Source organism: Ammospiza nelsoni, chromosome 17, assembly GCF_027579445.1.
Source record: "Ammospiza nelsoni isolate bAmmNel1 chromosome 17, bAmmNel1.pri, whole genome shotgun sequence".
Lineage (NCBI taxonomy): Eukaryota > Metazoa > Chordata > Aves > Passeriformes > Passerellidae > Ammospiza > Ammospiza nelsoni.
The window spans coordinates 7,279,364-7,294,406 of NC_080649.1; the positions used below are offsets into that span (position 1 = coordinate 7,279,364).

Sequence of the window (15,043 nt, forward strand, 5' to 3'; positions counted from 1 at the left end):
CAACAGCAAACTAAAAAATAAAGAGAAGTTACAATTATCCATTTATAGAAAACACATTTAGGATCTGTTCTGCAGAGCTGCTTGTTAATGGATTTTATGCAGGTAATTATATGCGTGCACAGCCGCTGGGACACCGGCTACAGAGCTCAACCAGAAAAAGAGATTAACCACAGCAAAGCCCAGCGCGGCGGCGGGAGCTGAGCCAGCCGGGCTGGCAGCGGGTGGGCGAGCTGCCCTCGGCTTTGGGCGCGGTACGAGTCAAGCAAAAACCATTAAATCCCGGTTTTCCCTTGGCTGGGCTCCACGCCTCCGCCCGGCCCAGGCCACCCGGGCCCTGCGGCTCACAGCGGGTGTCAGCGCAGCCCCAGCCTTCCCCGAGACCCCGCTCACCTCACGGGGGAGGAGCCCCGGGTCCCCGCGGTGTCCCGTGCCCGAGAGTCACCTCACCCCACCGGGGAGAGACCCCTCGGCCCCTCCGACCCCGCACCGCCTGATGAGACTCACCTGACGGGGGAAAGGCTCTCCCGTGCCCGCCCTCCCCTCCCTGGCACCGCGCCCGTGACAGCGACTCCCCGAACCCCTCAGCACCTCCCGGCACTGCCCCGACCCTTCCCTCGTGCGGCACCGGGAGCGGAGGGGCTCAGCCCGGCCCCCACCCGCTGTTGCGGCGTTGCCGGTGGAGACGGAGCCGGCCCCGGTGCGCCGCTTCCCGCCGCCTGAGGGCGCCAGTGGGCGGGAGGCGAGGGGCCCCGCCGGGCGTGAGGGGACGCACTTGAGGGGACACACCTGGGGGGGACACACCCCTGAGGGGGACACACCTGAGAGAGCACACACCTGAGGGGGGGACACACCTGAGGGGGGACACCTGAGGGAGGACACACCTGAGGAGGGACACCTGAGAGAGGACACACCTGAGGGAGGACACCTGTGCGTGGCAGGGTTGGTTCCAGTCAGTGCAGTCGGAGGCAGTCGCTTTAGTAGACAATTTATTTTGATAAACTTGCTCAATAACAAAAATACAAGTGAAGAAAATTATGTTCATTTTATACAGTTTGTATTAACATTTGTTCGGAAATCATTAATTGAAAAAATGCTCTAACCAATAGAAAACAACCCTCAGTAAAGGCCGGGGGTGCAGGCGGCGGGCCCGGCCTCGAGGCCAGGCAGGACAGCCCGCCTGCAGACACCATTTCCTTCATTATGTTCATCCTTCACAAAGGTTTTAAAGGACAGCTTCCATTTTCCGGTGTGTGTGTGTGTGTCGGGGCAAACAGGAACCTACAGGTGTGTTCTGGAGTGGTTAAACAAGGTCTGGGGAACGCAGGGACGGCAGGAGGGCCCGGCTGAGGCAGAGGCCGGGCTCGGAGCGTGGCACCGCCCGTGCCATCGGTGCATCAACAGCACACAAACCCCGTTAAATGGTGGGACTGGTGTGTTCTGCGAAGCACACCCTCCCCAGGTCTCAGCCAAACAGCTTCCAGGTGATTATTTCAGCTGAGCTCAATGATAAGATTTATACAAATTTCCTAGTTTTTCCTTCTGAAGGTATTTTCAGTTTCCAATCTCACGTTTTGTTAGCCAAATAAATGACAAAGTGTGCACAAATTACATTATGATGAGTTGGCAAACCTTTGGGAGGATTTAGAAGCAAAAGAATAAATGGAAATCTCTAGTGATGTATAAAATGAGCTGTCCTTCAAAAAGTTAAAAAATAATGGCTGGCAGAATCAGAAAAGTTTATGTAAACACTTAACACAAAAATGGGATTACCTTTGGAGACGATTCATATGGAAACATATGCTTTTCATGAACTGAAAAACTCTACAGATGTTTAGGCATGTTCAATACGAACTTCCTGTAGTTCAAAACAAAACCTTGTGCAAATAAAACCTATAAATAGTCTTCAGCAGATTTTACAGTGATGCTCTTAGGTATGAAAAGAATGCACACAACTTTAAAACAAAAGTAACAGACATAAGTTTGACAAATGATTGCACCATAAAACAGTGTTTTATATACAGTTTACAAGATATGATTTTCTGCTATAAATTAATACTGTACTATATAGTACTTAGTGACCTTATTAAAAGCAACTGTTGACAGCTGTCTCTTCAATTACTGGTTTGGGTTTTCTAAAATGCATTTGGCCGCATCTATTTCTGGATTTGAAATGCTCAAATATTTAATAAATCTATTTACTAAACCTTTGCTAACATTTAATAATTCATAGCAATAGCACTGGCAGACCAGATCCATTTCCAGTCAGCCAGCCACAGTCTGGGTGTGCTCCAAGATAAGTGTTTTTGTTTGGTTTTAAAAAAATTATTATTGTGATCTGTTTAATCAAAGCCTAACTCCAAATGATGTTACAATAACTGAAATAAGTAAGTTGGAGGGGTGGGAAGGGAAAGAAATTTTAGCAGCTTAGAAACTCTCCCACCCCCCAGCTGTGTTCCAGTCACAAAAATCTCGAACTATTTACAAGTGTAACATTTCTGAAAATGTAATTTATAATCCAAGTTTTAGTGAATACTTTATTTTAGGACACAGTAGTGATAACACCAAAATTTTAGAAGATATCAAGCAGCTGAACCCTGCCTTTTACCTCCACCACTATCACTAGGAGCCTCAGACTGCCCATGCAGATGAAGGCTTAAATTAGGAACCAAATTCTAATTATTAAACCATGACTTCCAAGTAAGTGCTTGGCTGTATTTACAGATTAATACACTTTGGAAAAATTTAGTGATCCATAAACACTCCATTCTGCCTGTGAATGAACTGACTGGAAAAAAGAATTACTTAGAAACCATTCCAGGGGCAAATTTGGTCAAAAATTTCAAAGGAAAATATACATAAACAAATTACATTTTTGTACTAAAATACCTTGAGTGGGGGAGAGGGAAGAAATGGAGAAAGGCAGGGACCCACTATGGTCTGAATGGCACAGAGTTTAAAATAATTGTGCAAACCGTGTTGTTTTTAAACACTCCAGCTTACCTGGTAAGTGATTATTTTGGAAACTGCTGATTTTATTTTAACATAAATCTCATCCTAAAATGACTGTCTGGTCATTAATGCAGTTCTTCTAGTAAGTTCAATGAAACAGTGCTCAAAACAGACAATTTTTTTTGTTTTCAGAATGAATCTCAGGCAAACTGTGTATTAACAGGAAAACAAATACTGGTAGTACAGGCAGCTTCCCTGGAACACCAACCTAGTAGTGAATTAAGATGTCTGTGGATTCAATGGTTTATCCTTGTGTTGAAAAATAAAACTACTGTTAGTGAGGAATACTTACTCCAAATTTTGGTGGCCATTAAATCTACATTTAAAATAACAACTTTAGTAAACAAGGCATACATTTTTAACAATTATATTGCTCATTTTTTGGCAAAGATGAATTAATATTCAGCTGAAGATAAGTTCATCCATCTTTGCAGTGGGATAGTGTTTGCATTACTTTAAACATTGCATTTTATATGTGCTAAAAGGAATGCTTACCTATGGTAAAATGCTGTGCTTGAACATGTATGAATGCTAATGTAACAATGAAGTAGAAAAAAAGAGATTTTTCTGTACAACAGTTGCTAATAATTTAAATAGTGTCAGTTTCCCAAAATTAGGATTTTAAGGTATGACATGATCTCACCTTCTACCCTCATATACAAATAAATTACCATAAAAAGAATTTTAGCTTAACTTAAAATTGCACCTAGAAAGGCATGGGATCGTTTGTACCTATTACAAAAAACTGTTAAAATCAAGGGCTGCTACAAAGAATGAGGTAAACTGAAGACTCTCAGCTATGTGGCCTTCAGAAAAATGGCTTTTTTCTATTGAGTTCTAGTTTTGCACACCACAGTGTTTTGCTAGCAAAGCATTCTGAGTTCTTTTCCAGGAATCATTTGTGTGTATATACATATATATATACATATGTGTATATACACACACACACACACATACACACACACTGTATACTGCATCAGCAAAATATATATATATTTATATATATATATTTATATAAATATAAGGACGAAATCCCCCTCTACAATGTTCCTTAGTGTTTCCTAGAGCTTATGGGGGAGCAGGGGATGTATGTCTTTTTGCTGTTACGTACATTGAGAGAACATGTTTTGATCTATTGGCTTCTTGGTGCAGTAATGCAAGATTGATCCACAATGGTGCCAAAGGCTTTGTTCATCAGAAGGAAGATGTAAAACACTAATCTCCTAAACAGCGAGGCCAGCCTCACTTGAGTTCCTCCACAACCCTCTGGTCCACCACAAAGTTCATAAATACTTTGACTTCCGAATTGTGAGACGTTAAAAACAGGAACAGTCAGTAAGGTGGGGCGTTATGCTTGTCAGTGTAAAGCATTCTTCACCAGTTCCTATCACAGTGCAGACCTGACTGCATTGCAGTATGCTCAGGAGATTAGTCAACGTGGTCTGTATTTGGTTATGGGAAAGGCTCTCCTTTTTTTCATCCAAAGTGCATAGTGAGAACAAGTCAAAGCATTCCTCTTTTCAGTCAGTGTTTGATAGTCTGATTTAGGCATCCTCCTGAGAATGCAATTCTGATGTCTTGCTCTTTTCTAAAATAAAGTCCTGCAGTTCAGACATTCATCAGCCAGGTAAACAAACTTTGCCAGCAAATAGAAGTCCCACTATTGTAAAGAAAATGGATAAGACAAACAGTACATACGAAGACCCAACCACTGTGTTATTGGGTAATTTATAGGGTTGACCTCCGACTTCATTGATGTAAAATCCTATTGGAAATATTAGGGCTGCCATACAGAATAGAATCACTGCAAAGAAAAGAGAAAAGAAAAAAACAGTCACTGCTGTGTTAAAGTGAAAATATTTACCTGTTCACAGAGTGCTCCAGAAAAACAAAATATCCTGATTGAACTGAAGAGCTGAGATCAGAGCTATCTGAGCTGATAACTTGCTTGCAATGACTGAGTAGGCTTTATGATGCTTTCAGAACATCCCTCATCTACTTCCAAGAAAGACTAAAAGTCCCCAGTTTTGACTGTAATTTCAGTTTAGTTCAGCTCACTAGATTATGAACTCTCTTTACAGAAAAAAGCTGGTAGATACACTTTTCTCACATCTCAAAGTTCAGTCGTTTATTCTCCAGTTAAAGTAATTTTGCCCCATCAAGATAAAGTAACATTCAACACTGAAGAAACTTTTTCTATTATCAGTTGTCTTTTTCCAACTGTAGTTGCCCTCTCCCATTCTTCACACATTCATTTTCTGTAAAAGCTTTGCTAAAAATAGAAAACATTCAGATTGTCATTACAGTTTCTTTTAAGATTAAAAGATACCAGTTTCCTAACATTATATGAATGTTTCCTTAGATAATGAAATATCCTTAGAATTTCTTATTGTAATACAATGAAATTAAAGTTTTCTGATTCACTTTAATTTCAGCTTCTTAGTGAAAAACTAAATTCAGACTCTGTGAACAAAGAGACCATGCAATGAGGGTTTTTATTTCACTTCAAACTCATGTAAGTGTTTTGTTCTTGCAACTGACTCTGTGTGAAAGTACAAGAAATCCAGAACTCCTGTTAAAGAATTACATTACAGATTTCACAGGCCTTCAAGTATGAATAGTAACCAAGATTCCTCACAGCACATTTCAATACCAATCAATTAATCAAATCCAGGAGAGAACACCCAGGGTTGTTTCCCAGATGACAACTTCCGTGTTTCTGTAGCACACCTTTGGAAAAGTAACCCTGTTTAGTTTGGATGTAGCTGTGCAGGACTCTACTGTCAACCCAGGCAATGAATTCTAAATATGGCTCCTCTGAGAGGCAAGATTTTCTTCACAATAAAATGGATTAGCTTTTGAATTGGTTTGATTGTATGTGCAAGAATATAAAATTGGGTTTTTTTAATCAGTATTAGAATAAAACAAAATTTTATCTGATTCTACCTGTTCAGTCAAGTATTAGCCCTTTAGTCTTATTTCACTTCTATGTATTTCAGCCTCCTTTCAGACATTATTTACTGTGAGTGGAACACAGCACCACAATACCTATTATTCAACCAAATCCAATTAGATCTGGTGGGAGAGAAGAGCTGAACCTGCTCTCACCAACCCCCAAATCCACATACCAACATCTTCTGACATGAAGCACAGCTCACACTGAAGCCTCTCCCTAGTCCTCAAACTCTGCCTATTACCTGGCCACACACAAAAACGAAAACTCGAGCCAAGTTACAATGCTCCTGCCTGAACAAAGGGCACCATATGCTGAGTTTTTCACCTTTCTCGTTAACACAGGCTGCTGCTTTTAGTTTGTTAGTAAGGAACACAGGTGCTGTCATTGTCTCCTCTTTCCCTTCTCCACCACTGCAAGACAGAGGGATGCTGTTCCCTATTTGAGTCTCCTTAAAAGTCAAGCAACATCAAAAACCACTGGCAACAGTAATAACCATCACCTTCATCACCAGCTCCCCTGCAAGAAGTGCTGCAGCTGCTTTTGTTTCCAAAGGTATGTAAAATAAAATCAGGAGCTTGCCTGTCCCCTTCAGCCTCACCAGAACAAAGTTTCTAGTTTAGTTTCTTTACAAATGAGGAAATGATTGGCTGGAGCAGCATCAATATTTTTTAGTGTAGCTTCAGTACTGCTCTTCCTCACTAAATATAGATGCTCAGATGCTCCAAGTTATCCAGCTACAGTGCCCACACTAAAACCATTTATAATGGACTCTGTATATATCCAAGATGAACAGTTTACCACATATTTCATATCTTAGTGCTTATGATTTCCATAGCACAGGTCTCAGCTTTGAGGAAAAACCAGTAATATTCTAGAAGATACTGGGCATGATGGATCTGAATTCAGTGTGTCCAAGTAGGATCTAGGCATAAACAAAGAAGGATGCTTTCATAAACCATGATCCACCTCAGAACATCAGCTGCTCCTTGCCTTCCAAACCACATAAAGCAGCTTTCACAACACCTTGAGGCAAGAGCAGGATCATTCCTGGCTGCCAGTGCCGAGCAGGAAAACCCAGATGTGCCACTGGAGGGGGCTCGTGTCTCGCTCGCACCGTGCCCGCACCGCCGGGTTGTTCTCCAAAGGGGAAGGGGACAATGAGAAAACATCTGGAATTGCACAGCTGCCACACTGCTGCTCAGTGCCACCTCGTTAGGCCATCTATTAGAACAGAACCAAAGACCCAGACACCAAATGTTAAGCATCAAACAATGAAGAAAGTTTTAATCGACATGATTATTGGTCCATGTAATTCCACATTACACAATCTAATCCTTAAAAAATGTTTCCTTTTCTTAATTGTATCTCAAACATCTGAGTCCATCTGAGAAAAGCATGGGTATGTGTTTCTTGAGCAGACCTACGTAAGCACAGAAGAGCTTTCTAGTCTGCATCTGAATCATGGCTGTCAAAAAACCCAATTAGTTCCTCTAATTCTTCAGCTTGAAATTGTTTTGAGCATCTAATGACAACTTCAAAAGAAATCTGTTCTTAAAAAAAGGTTTAGTCTTCAGAGGCTCACTGTAATATCTGCTTGCCTCTATAGAGACATCTAACATAGAAAGCAGCAACTGGTACAAATCTTTAATAACTCAAGAAGCACTTTATTCACTGGGGAACACCAGAGACAGACATTCACTGTTAGTTAAGGATGTCATTATCCTGCCCCATTTTCACTTGCATTCCAAAAAGCAGTCCATTATTGCTCATGAACTTTTAAATCCTCAGGAAAAAAACCAAACCAGTTCCAGACTCTCTGGTAATTGCTGGAAAATGGTAGAAATATGATTTTTCTGTCTAGCATCTTCTCTCTTGATACACCTCAGAGAAGCTCCTCATTCAGTAGTAGCAGACACAGAATTCATCCCCTTTCTAGTTGCAGCAGATGGTGAGAGACCTGAATCTGTACAATGTAAACAGATCTTGAGGGAGCTCTGTGAATTCCTGCAATAGCGAAAATTGCAATAACATACATGAGATCAGCTATGTGGCCTCCATGGGGAATAAGCTCTGGACATTTTTTCTATTTATGGAAATTGACAGTATTTGTCTGAAGGACTATGAAAATGACAGCATTTGAGATTTCCACATTTTCACCACATCCTATCAACTGGAAGATAGAAAACAAGCACCCTGAAAAGGACAGAGGTTTACATAAATCTGAAGCAGAGGTAGCAACATAGAAGCAGTGTCAGAGATGTGGAAAAATACCAGAACCAGGTCACTTTTTGGCTACCAACTTGTGTCCCTATGTCCCAGAGCATAATTAGTGATGAGATTGGTATAGAAGCTGGGATGGCAAAAGGCAGTTCTGGTATACAAGCAAAGGAATAGCTGACCAGAGCTTTGCCTGCTACCTACACACCAGGCACAGCTACGGGTTTGTAACACCCTGTTCATTGAAGAATCACACAAAACCTGGGCAGGGCACAGATGAACACCAACAGGAACCCACTCTCCATTACACTGTATGAATGTGGTACTACTGAAACACCAGGGATAGTTTTGATGGTATCTATGCCCACAGTGACAATACTGATCATATCAGTAGGAATATTGATTCCTGAAAGACAATTCTCTAAAAAAATGAAGGAAAATCTTCACATTTACCTGTACAAGGCTTTTGTCACTCATGCAGTATGGCCTGGAGGACAGCAATAGCTCTCCTCTCCACAAAGCTGTTTGCTGAGTTGTCAAAAAGGATAAGTTTCTGTGCAACTAAACCCATCAACAACTGGGGAATGAGGCAAATGCTGTGCTTGTAAATACCCTCTGGGGTGTATCCCTTCAGAAGGGTATAGAAGAAAGAGAACTGACAGGTTGAACTTCTGTTTTCATGTCTCTTAGCTTAACAAGATAAACAAGACCACACTCAGCAACTTCATATTTATAGGTATGCAGATGAAAAAATTTAGCTGTAGGTATTTATTTGAAAACACCTTGAGTCATCCCAAGATTACAAGCAAAAATTCAATGAAAAATATAAGTTGTACAACTATATATAAATTCCAGCACGAACTGGACAAAAGGACCTCTTACCAGGCTTTCCCTGCTGCTCTCAGAGTTGTAAGGAAAAGGCTGAGCAAAAGGATTCCTTTGCTTCAGATATTTGCTCCAGACCCCCCTGCATTTGAAGGAACAGAGCTGCCAGTCCCAGAGCTTCCCCTGGAAGCCCCAGCAGACTTCCCTGCCTGCCCAGCATAGCACGGCCTGCATTGTGCTCACAAAGTTCTGTGAGAAGATGATCTGCTAGCAGCCTGCACGAGGCCACTGAGTTTTGAAATCACTTGCAGATGAGATGGAATACAAATATGAAGTCTTCCCTACCCCCTTCTAATGAGTTACACATTTTCATCTAAACAGCACTGGCACTTCACAGGAAGGATCTGCTCAGGGTATTCCAAGTTGATTCCACATGGCTGCATAGTCCCTAATACTAACCTACAAAAAGGTTACTAATTTGGGTTGTATCCAATGAACCACAGAAGTCACTCTCAAGAACTTTTTGAAAAATCTAGAAATCTTCCTTCCAGTCACTGCTATTTTTCAAAATTAATTTTCCTAACAAGTGAGTTCAGAGATAAAATTCCCCATCATCTTTGTTAACAGGAATGCAAAGGTCACAGACTTGTATGTATTGGAGATGAATACCAAAGACATTGAATTTTATAATTTCAGCAACACAGAGATGATATCTTAATAGAATTATGAATAATTCTGACTTGCAAAAGAACAAATTAGTGTGTTTCATTATTAAACATTTCATACCAAGAAGACAAGTGGTGAAATAAAAATGTTCTTCTATACTGAGACATCTAATAATGAACCTGTTGCAGGCATGAAGAAATCTCTAGAGAAAAAACTCAAAACAAAAAAGCCTTAGGGTACCACTTTTGGCTGAACTAATCGTCACAGCTGTAGAAAACTAAAGCTGCAGGGATGTGATGATTTCAGATATTAAAGAAAAACATTGATATCTAGAACTCACACTCTCCCTCTTTACCCAAGAGCTTTTACTCCAGCTCCCTGCAAGCATTTTAACTTTATACAGCATTTTGACTTTAACCCCCCACCACAGACATTAGATACACATGAAATATGTAGAGATAAACAGGTGCACTGGAAAAGTTGGGATGAAATATTCAGTAATACTCAGGTCTGCTATTTTAATCATTCACCAGAAAATAAATGAAAGTCAATCACAATGGATGCAGCATTTCAATAGCTCCATTGTCTGCAGGAGCAGCACTATTAATTTAATATGCTGTGTAGCAACGTTGTCAGAAAGATGGCTTTGATTGTACAAGTACCTCAGTGAAGTACCTCTGTTGAAGCCGAGCACTTTTTAGTACTATTCCCTTCCCCAAAACAAGGTTAAATCTAACTTCTATTAGATATCATTAGGTGTCACAGTTCCATTAAACCTTATTTATGCCCCTGTAAACCACAAACTTGCATTTTCTAGTTAGTGTTCACACTACCTTTAGTGGTTTGTCATAATTCAACCCAATTTAAAAGCCCTCAGGTTTTGAGTTTTTCCATGCTGTCATCCCCACCATTAAGGCACCATTTCAGAGTTGGGCTAAGCTTGTAACACACACCAAGAAAAGGAAGTTTGAAAGTTATTCCCCTTGCTCATTATAACTGTTTTTGCACTGAAGTAGCCATAGGATATGCTTCCCTGTGTGCAAACACAGGGCTGCTGGAGCAGGCTCAGCTGTGAGGAGTTACACTGGTACTCATGCAGAGCACAATGAAGGAGGCAGAAAAGCACTGGTACTCCTCCCTCTGGCTAAAGCACGGCTGCAGGTCACTTCTGGAAGCAGAAGTCTTGGTGCTGTGAAGCACAGCAGATGCTCTGCAGTGGGCAATCCTCCTGCATAGCCAATTAGGATGCAGACACTGAATAAAGCAGCTGCTGTGAGCAGGAAGCAGAACTGAACCAGCCTCAACCCCGCACGAGGTATTCACGAGACACCTGAGTAAGGACAGGTCACCTCAGATGTACCAACTGCCTCCTCTGCCTCAGAGAGGGGATTTCAGTGATTGCAAGCTGCTAGGATTGTCCTGGATATATGGGAGCGGGGAAGTAGGAAATGCTACAACCACAAGTCAGAACTGACCTCCTCTATCCTTGCTCATTTTCTTAGGACAATTAATGGTACTGTCCAAGGAAGGTAAAGGGGTCAGGCCTTTCTTTCTTTCACACCATTATTCCCTCTCAATTACAGTCACTTAAGACACCAACCCCTTTATTTCTGAAGACTTATTTTTCCCTCAGATGTGGTACTCAAAGAGAAGGAATGTTTTGCATAGCAGGAGCCCTAAGCAGTTGCTCCTTTCCAACACTATGGTGTATTTCAGACTCCACCAGTTTATCCTGCATACAGGACTGTGCAGTTGAGGTCACTTACTTCCAGTGAAAGCTATCCAGCGGGCATATTTAGTAGCTTCTCTTCGCCAGTGGGAAGCCACCAGCAAACCACATGTGACAGTTAGTGAAATGATTCCCATTATGATGAAAAATAACGTAGTGACCCACTCGGGAGGCAGCCGTGGAGGAATACAGGTCCTGTCACGTCCATGGATGGTTTGACACTGTCGCACAAGGCCAACTGTGAGAGCACCTGAAAACACATAGCAGAGAGGCAAGTAAACTTTCAAAATCCTCTCTGAGGGGCGCTCCATTGCAAACCACAGCTCAGAATTGCCCCAAATAAGGGATTCTTTCTTTGATGAACCTTAGTGAGCCTTTCAAACGCGGAGGATGGGGGGCATGCTATAAACATCTGTCTTCATTCCTTCAGCACACGCTTGCACAAGCTGAAGTGAGATGGCTGCAAGCTGTAGCTGGTTCCTGAGTGGCAATCAAGGTCTAATCAAAGGGATAAAGCACTGCTAATAAAGCCTGCCAATATCTGCTAACGTGGTAGCTGACTTGCATAGAGGATCACTCCCTCATATGTGCAGGATGAAGTACTTTTATAGTCTAACAAAATGAGTTGCAGCCTCCCTAAAATGCATTTAATTGTCTAATATCTTTTTCCCTCATTTGTAAATACAACTTAAAGCTTCTGACTCTTGCAGCAGAAACTGCATTTGATTCATGTATGATTTTAAAAACATTAAAAAGCCCCCACTTCTTGACAGTAACTCATTAAAAAGAGTCCCTCCATGCAAGACTGGTCAATCCTTTTGATTGCTAACAAGAGTTACTACACACAGAAATTGGGATATCTACAGAAAAGATCTATCAAAAAGATCCTAGGAAAAGGATAAGATTGGTACAGGAACCATAAAGATTTAACCAAAATGATGTATTGTCTGTTAAACAATAATTTAAAAAAATCTTCTTTTAAATCCAAGTCAGTGCTTTTGAGACTCATAAAGAAGCCTTTAGTGAGCTTTAATAATGAAGTTATCTTTCTAACCCCAAGTTAATATGGAAGATTAAGATCCATTTCTTCCAGTGTCTCTTAAACATTAAGTTCTAGATTTCTCAATTTTGTCTTTTTTCTCTGAACTGTTGTCCTAAATAATCACAATTATCCTTTATCTACATTAGAAGCAAAACCCAAAAGTGGACAGCATTAGAGTCAACTTCTTTCTCCACAAATTACTTCAAGTAAATATTGTTTCAGTTGACCTGTTTCAAATAAAAAGAGGACAACTTAGACTCAATTACTGTAAGACTGGGAAGCTTAGGTTTAGCATGTCCTTTGGAGGAAGAAACAGCTATCATACTTTCTAGCCTCTTTTTGAGGGAAGGAAAACGTGTGAAACAAAGGAGAAAGCCAATAGTCAAAAGATTAACCAGTCCTAGCATGCACCTCCTGGCACCCTGGAGCCAATTTCTACAGATCCTCTCTGCTCACACCTGAGCAACGAGTACCAGCAGCATCAGCCTCTGAGCTTAGAACTGCTGGGTTAGCAGGCAGCATAAAATGTTTTATTAGATGTTTAGAGTCTTATTAAATGTACTGCTTCATATCCCAAGGGATGAGAAGAACCAAAAGCGAAACCATTACTGAACCTGTTCTGTTGAAGTATTCTTACCGCATTTGTTCAGACTACAAAATTTCAGTCTTATTCAAATATATCCTTTTAATTACACATCCATTGAATGAAAGTCAGGGATGAATTTTCAGCCAAAAACTGAACAACTACAAAACCAATAAAGCTGGCATTTTGTACTCCAGATAAACAGCAATCACAGCATTGCTGTGCACCAGGATCACACAAACCTGAGCCAGGGTTACACAAGCAATAATCCTGCCCAGCTCCACGCCTGCACAGTGCAGTTTTACATGAACTGCTTCTCCTCCATAGCTTGCAATGTTTTCATTGCCCATCAGCTGCTGGGACAGAGGGGAGATGTGTCCTTAAATGTCAAGCTCCCTGGAACACACACACTGCAGAAGCTCACACAAAACACTGAGCAGTTTCCTGTAGTTTGGGGATAAAGAGGCCATTCACTGCAGCATCATAGAACAGGAAATTAATCCCAATCACTGTGCAAGACCAGGATTTAACAACAATTTTGCTATCCTTACAGCAGAAGTCAGTTTTTTCTAAACTGCAATTCTAATCAAAGAATGACTTCATAAAAATGACATCATACACTCAATAGATATTTCTGAATGCAAAGACCTCTCCTGACTTCAGTGGCAATAATTTAGTGCATTTTTAACTTTGGAAAAAGCAGCAATGATAAGAGTCACTCAGCTGAACACGGTTCCATTTTATGTCTTAACTGAAACTGAAAAAGAGCTGCTGTAGATGAGCATGTATAAGCAAGAGACAACAATTTCATTTTGTACATACAATTTGCAGTTTATATTGAAGATATTTTTCAAGTAACAAGAGCACACTTAACATGTCAGACTCAGAGAGAACCAAAGGTAAGCCCAGAAGTGCCATATCTAGAGGAAACAGAAGAGAACTCCATCTTGAACTATTATTTTTAATGCAATTTCTCTTACTATCAGCATCTACTGCTCCAAAAGGAGATTAAAAAAAAAACCAATAACCACCCAAACAAAAAAACCCAGAAATGAAAATGAAGAAAACAAGAAAAAAAATCTCTGAATTGTGAGCACCACAGTAGCATTCCTTCTTAATACACAAGGACAATTGCAAGAAACCATTCAGGGAATGGCTTCCTAAACATCACTTCTGGTGCTCAAGTGTATTATTTTACTCTGGTAAAGTTATTTTTTTTTGTTGAGTTTTTTTTTTTTTTTTTTGTTTTTTTTTTTTTTTTTTTTTTTTTTTTTTTTTTAATCAGAATTTTAAAATGTCAGCAATTAAATTTCAGTATCTGACATTTTGGAGGAAATACACTGAGCTTTATGGTTAAGCTCTTTCTAGCACATACACAGTATTTTTTCTTAACTCTGCTTTATGGATTACAAATCTGAATTCAATATACTCCATATTTAAGGTTTTGAACCTTGAGTTTGCAGCCTCTAGGGAGCCAAATGGAGGGCAAGAGGTCTGTGAACCATTTCCAAAGGTTTCACAAAGATAACTGGAAAATCAACCTCATTATGTGTTCATAAATTCAGTTAAAGTTCAAGTTGACTACATAGGAATACCTCACTTGTGTGCATAAACTGGGAACAAGAAATGAAACCTCAGGGCTCGTCCCATAGTGACAATCTGTTGAATTCAGACTTCAAAAGAAGTCTCTGGTGTGGAAAAACAGTATTCATTTGCCATGAAATTCAAAAGAAGAGCATGTTTATATGGTATTTTATTCTGTTGGTTCCATTCTGAAGCAATCAAGCAAACAGTTGCCAGGGAGCTGCAAACAAAGTTGTTACAGAAAATCTTGTTTCCTCTTATGTAGTCTATCATTGAAAAGAGGGACAGAGATATAAAATTGCACAGAGTCCTTCTGCCTGTAGTCAGAGAACAGCTCAACAGCCCTTCTCAAATCAATCACCAAGTTCCACCGAGATCCATAACTAAAAGGTTTTTAAGTCATCCCCTCAGAACTACTTCAGCATAATTGCT

At 40.6% G+C, this 15,043-nt stretch overlaps 1 protein-coding gene across 1 annotated transcript in view; it reads right to left on the reverse strand.

The window, feature by feature from the left end:
• Positions 1 to 973: 973 nt before the first annotated feature.
• MOSMO (modulator of smoothened) overlaps positions 974 to 15,043 on the reverse strand; it is a 31,252-nt gene continuing 17,182 nt past the window's right edge. The window contains exons 2-3 of the mRNA XM_059484726.1: positions 11,440 to 11,652; positions 974 to 4,813 (exon numbers count right to left, since the gene is read on the reverse strand). Of these exons, the coding sequence (XP_059340709.1) occupies positions 4,629 to 4,813; positions 11,440 to 11,652 (398 nt within the window). The 3' untranslated portion in view covers positions 974 to 4,628. The remainder of the gene's footprint in view (positions 4,814 to 11,439; positions 11,653 to 15,043) is intronic.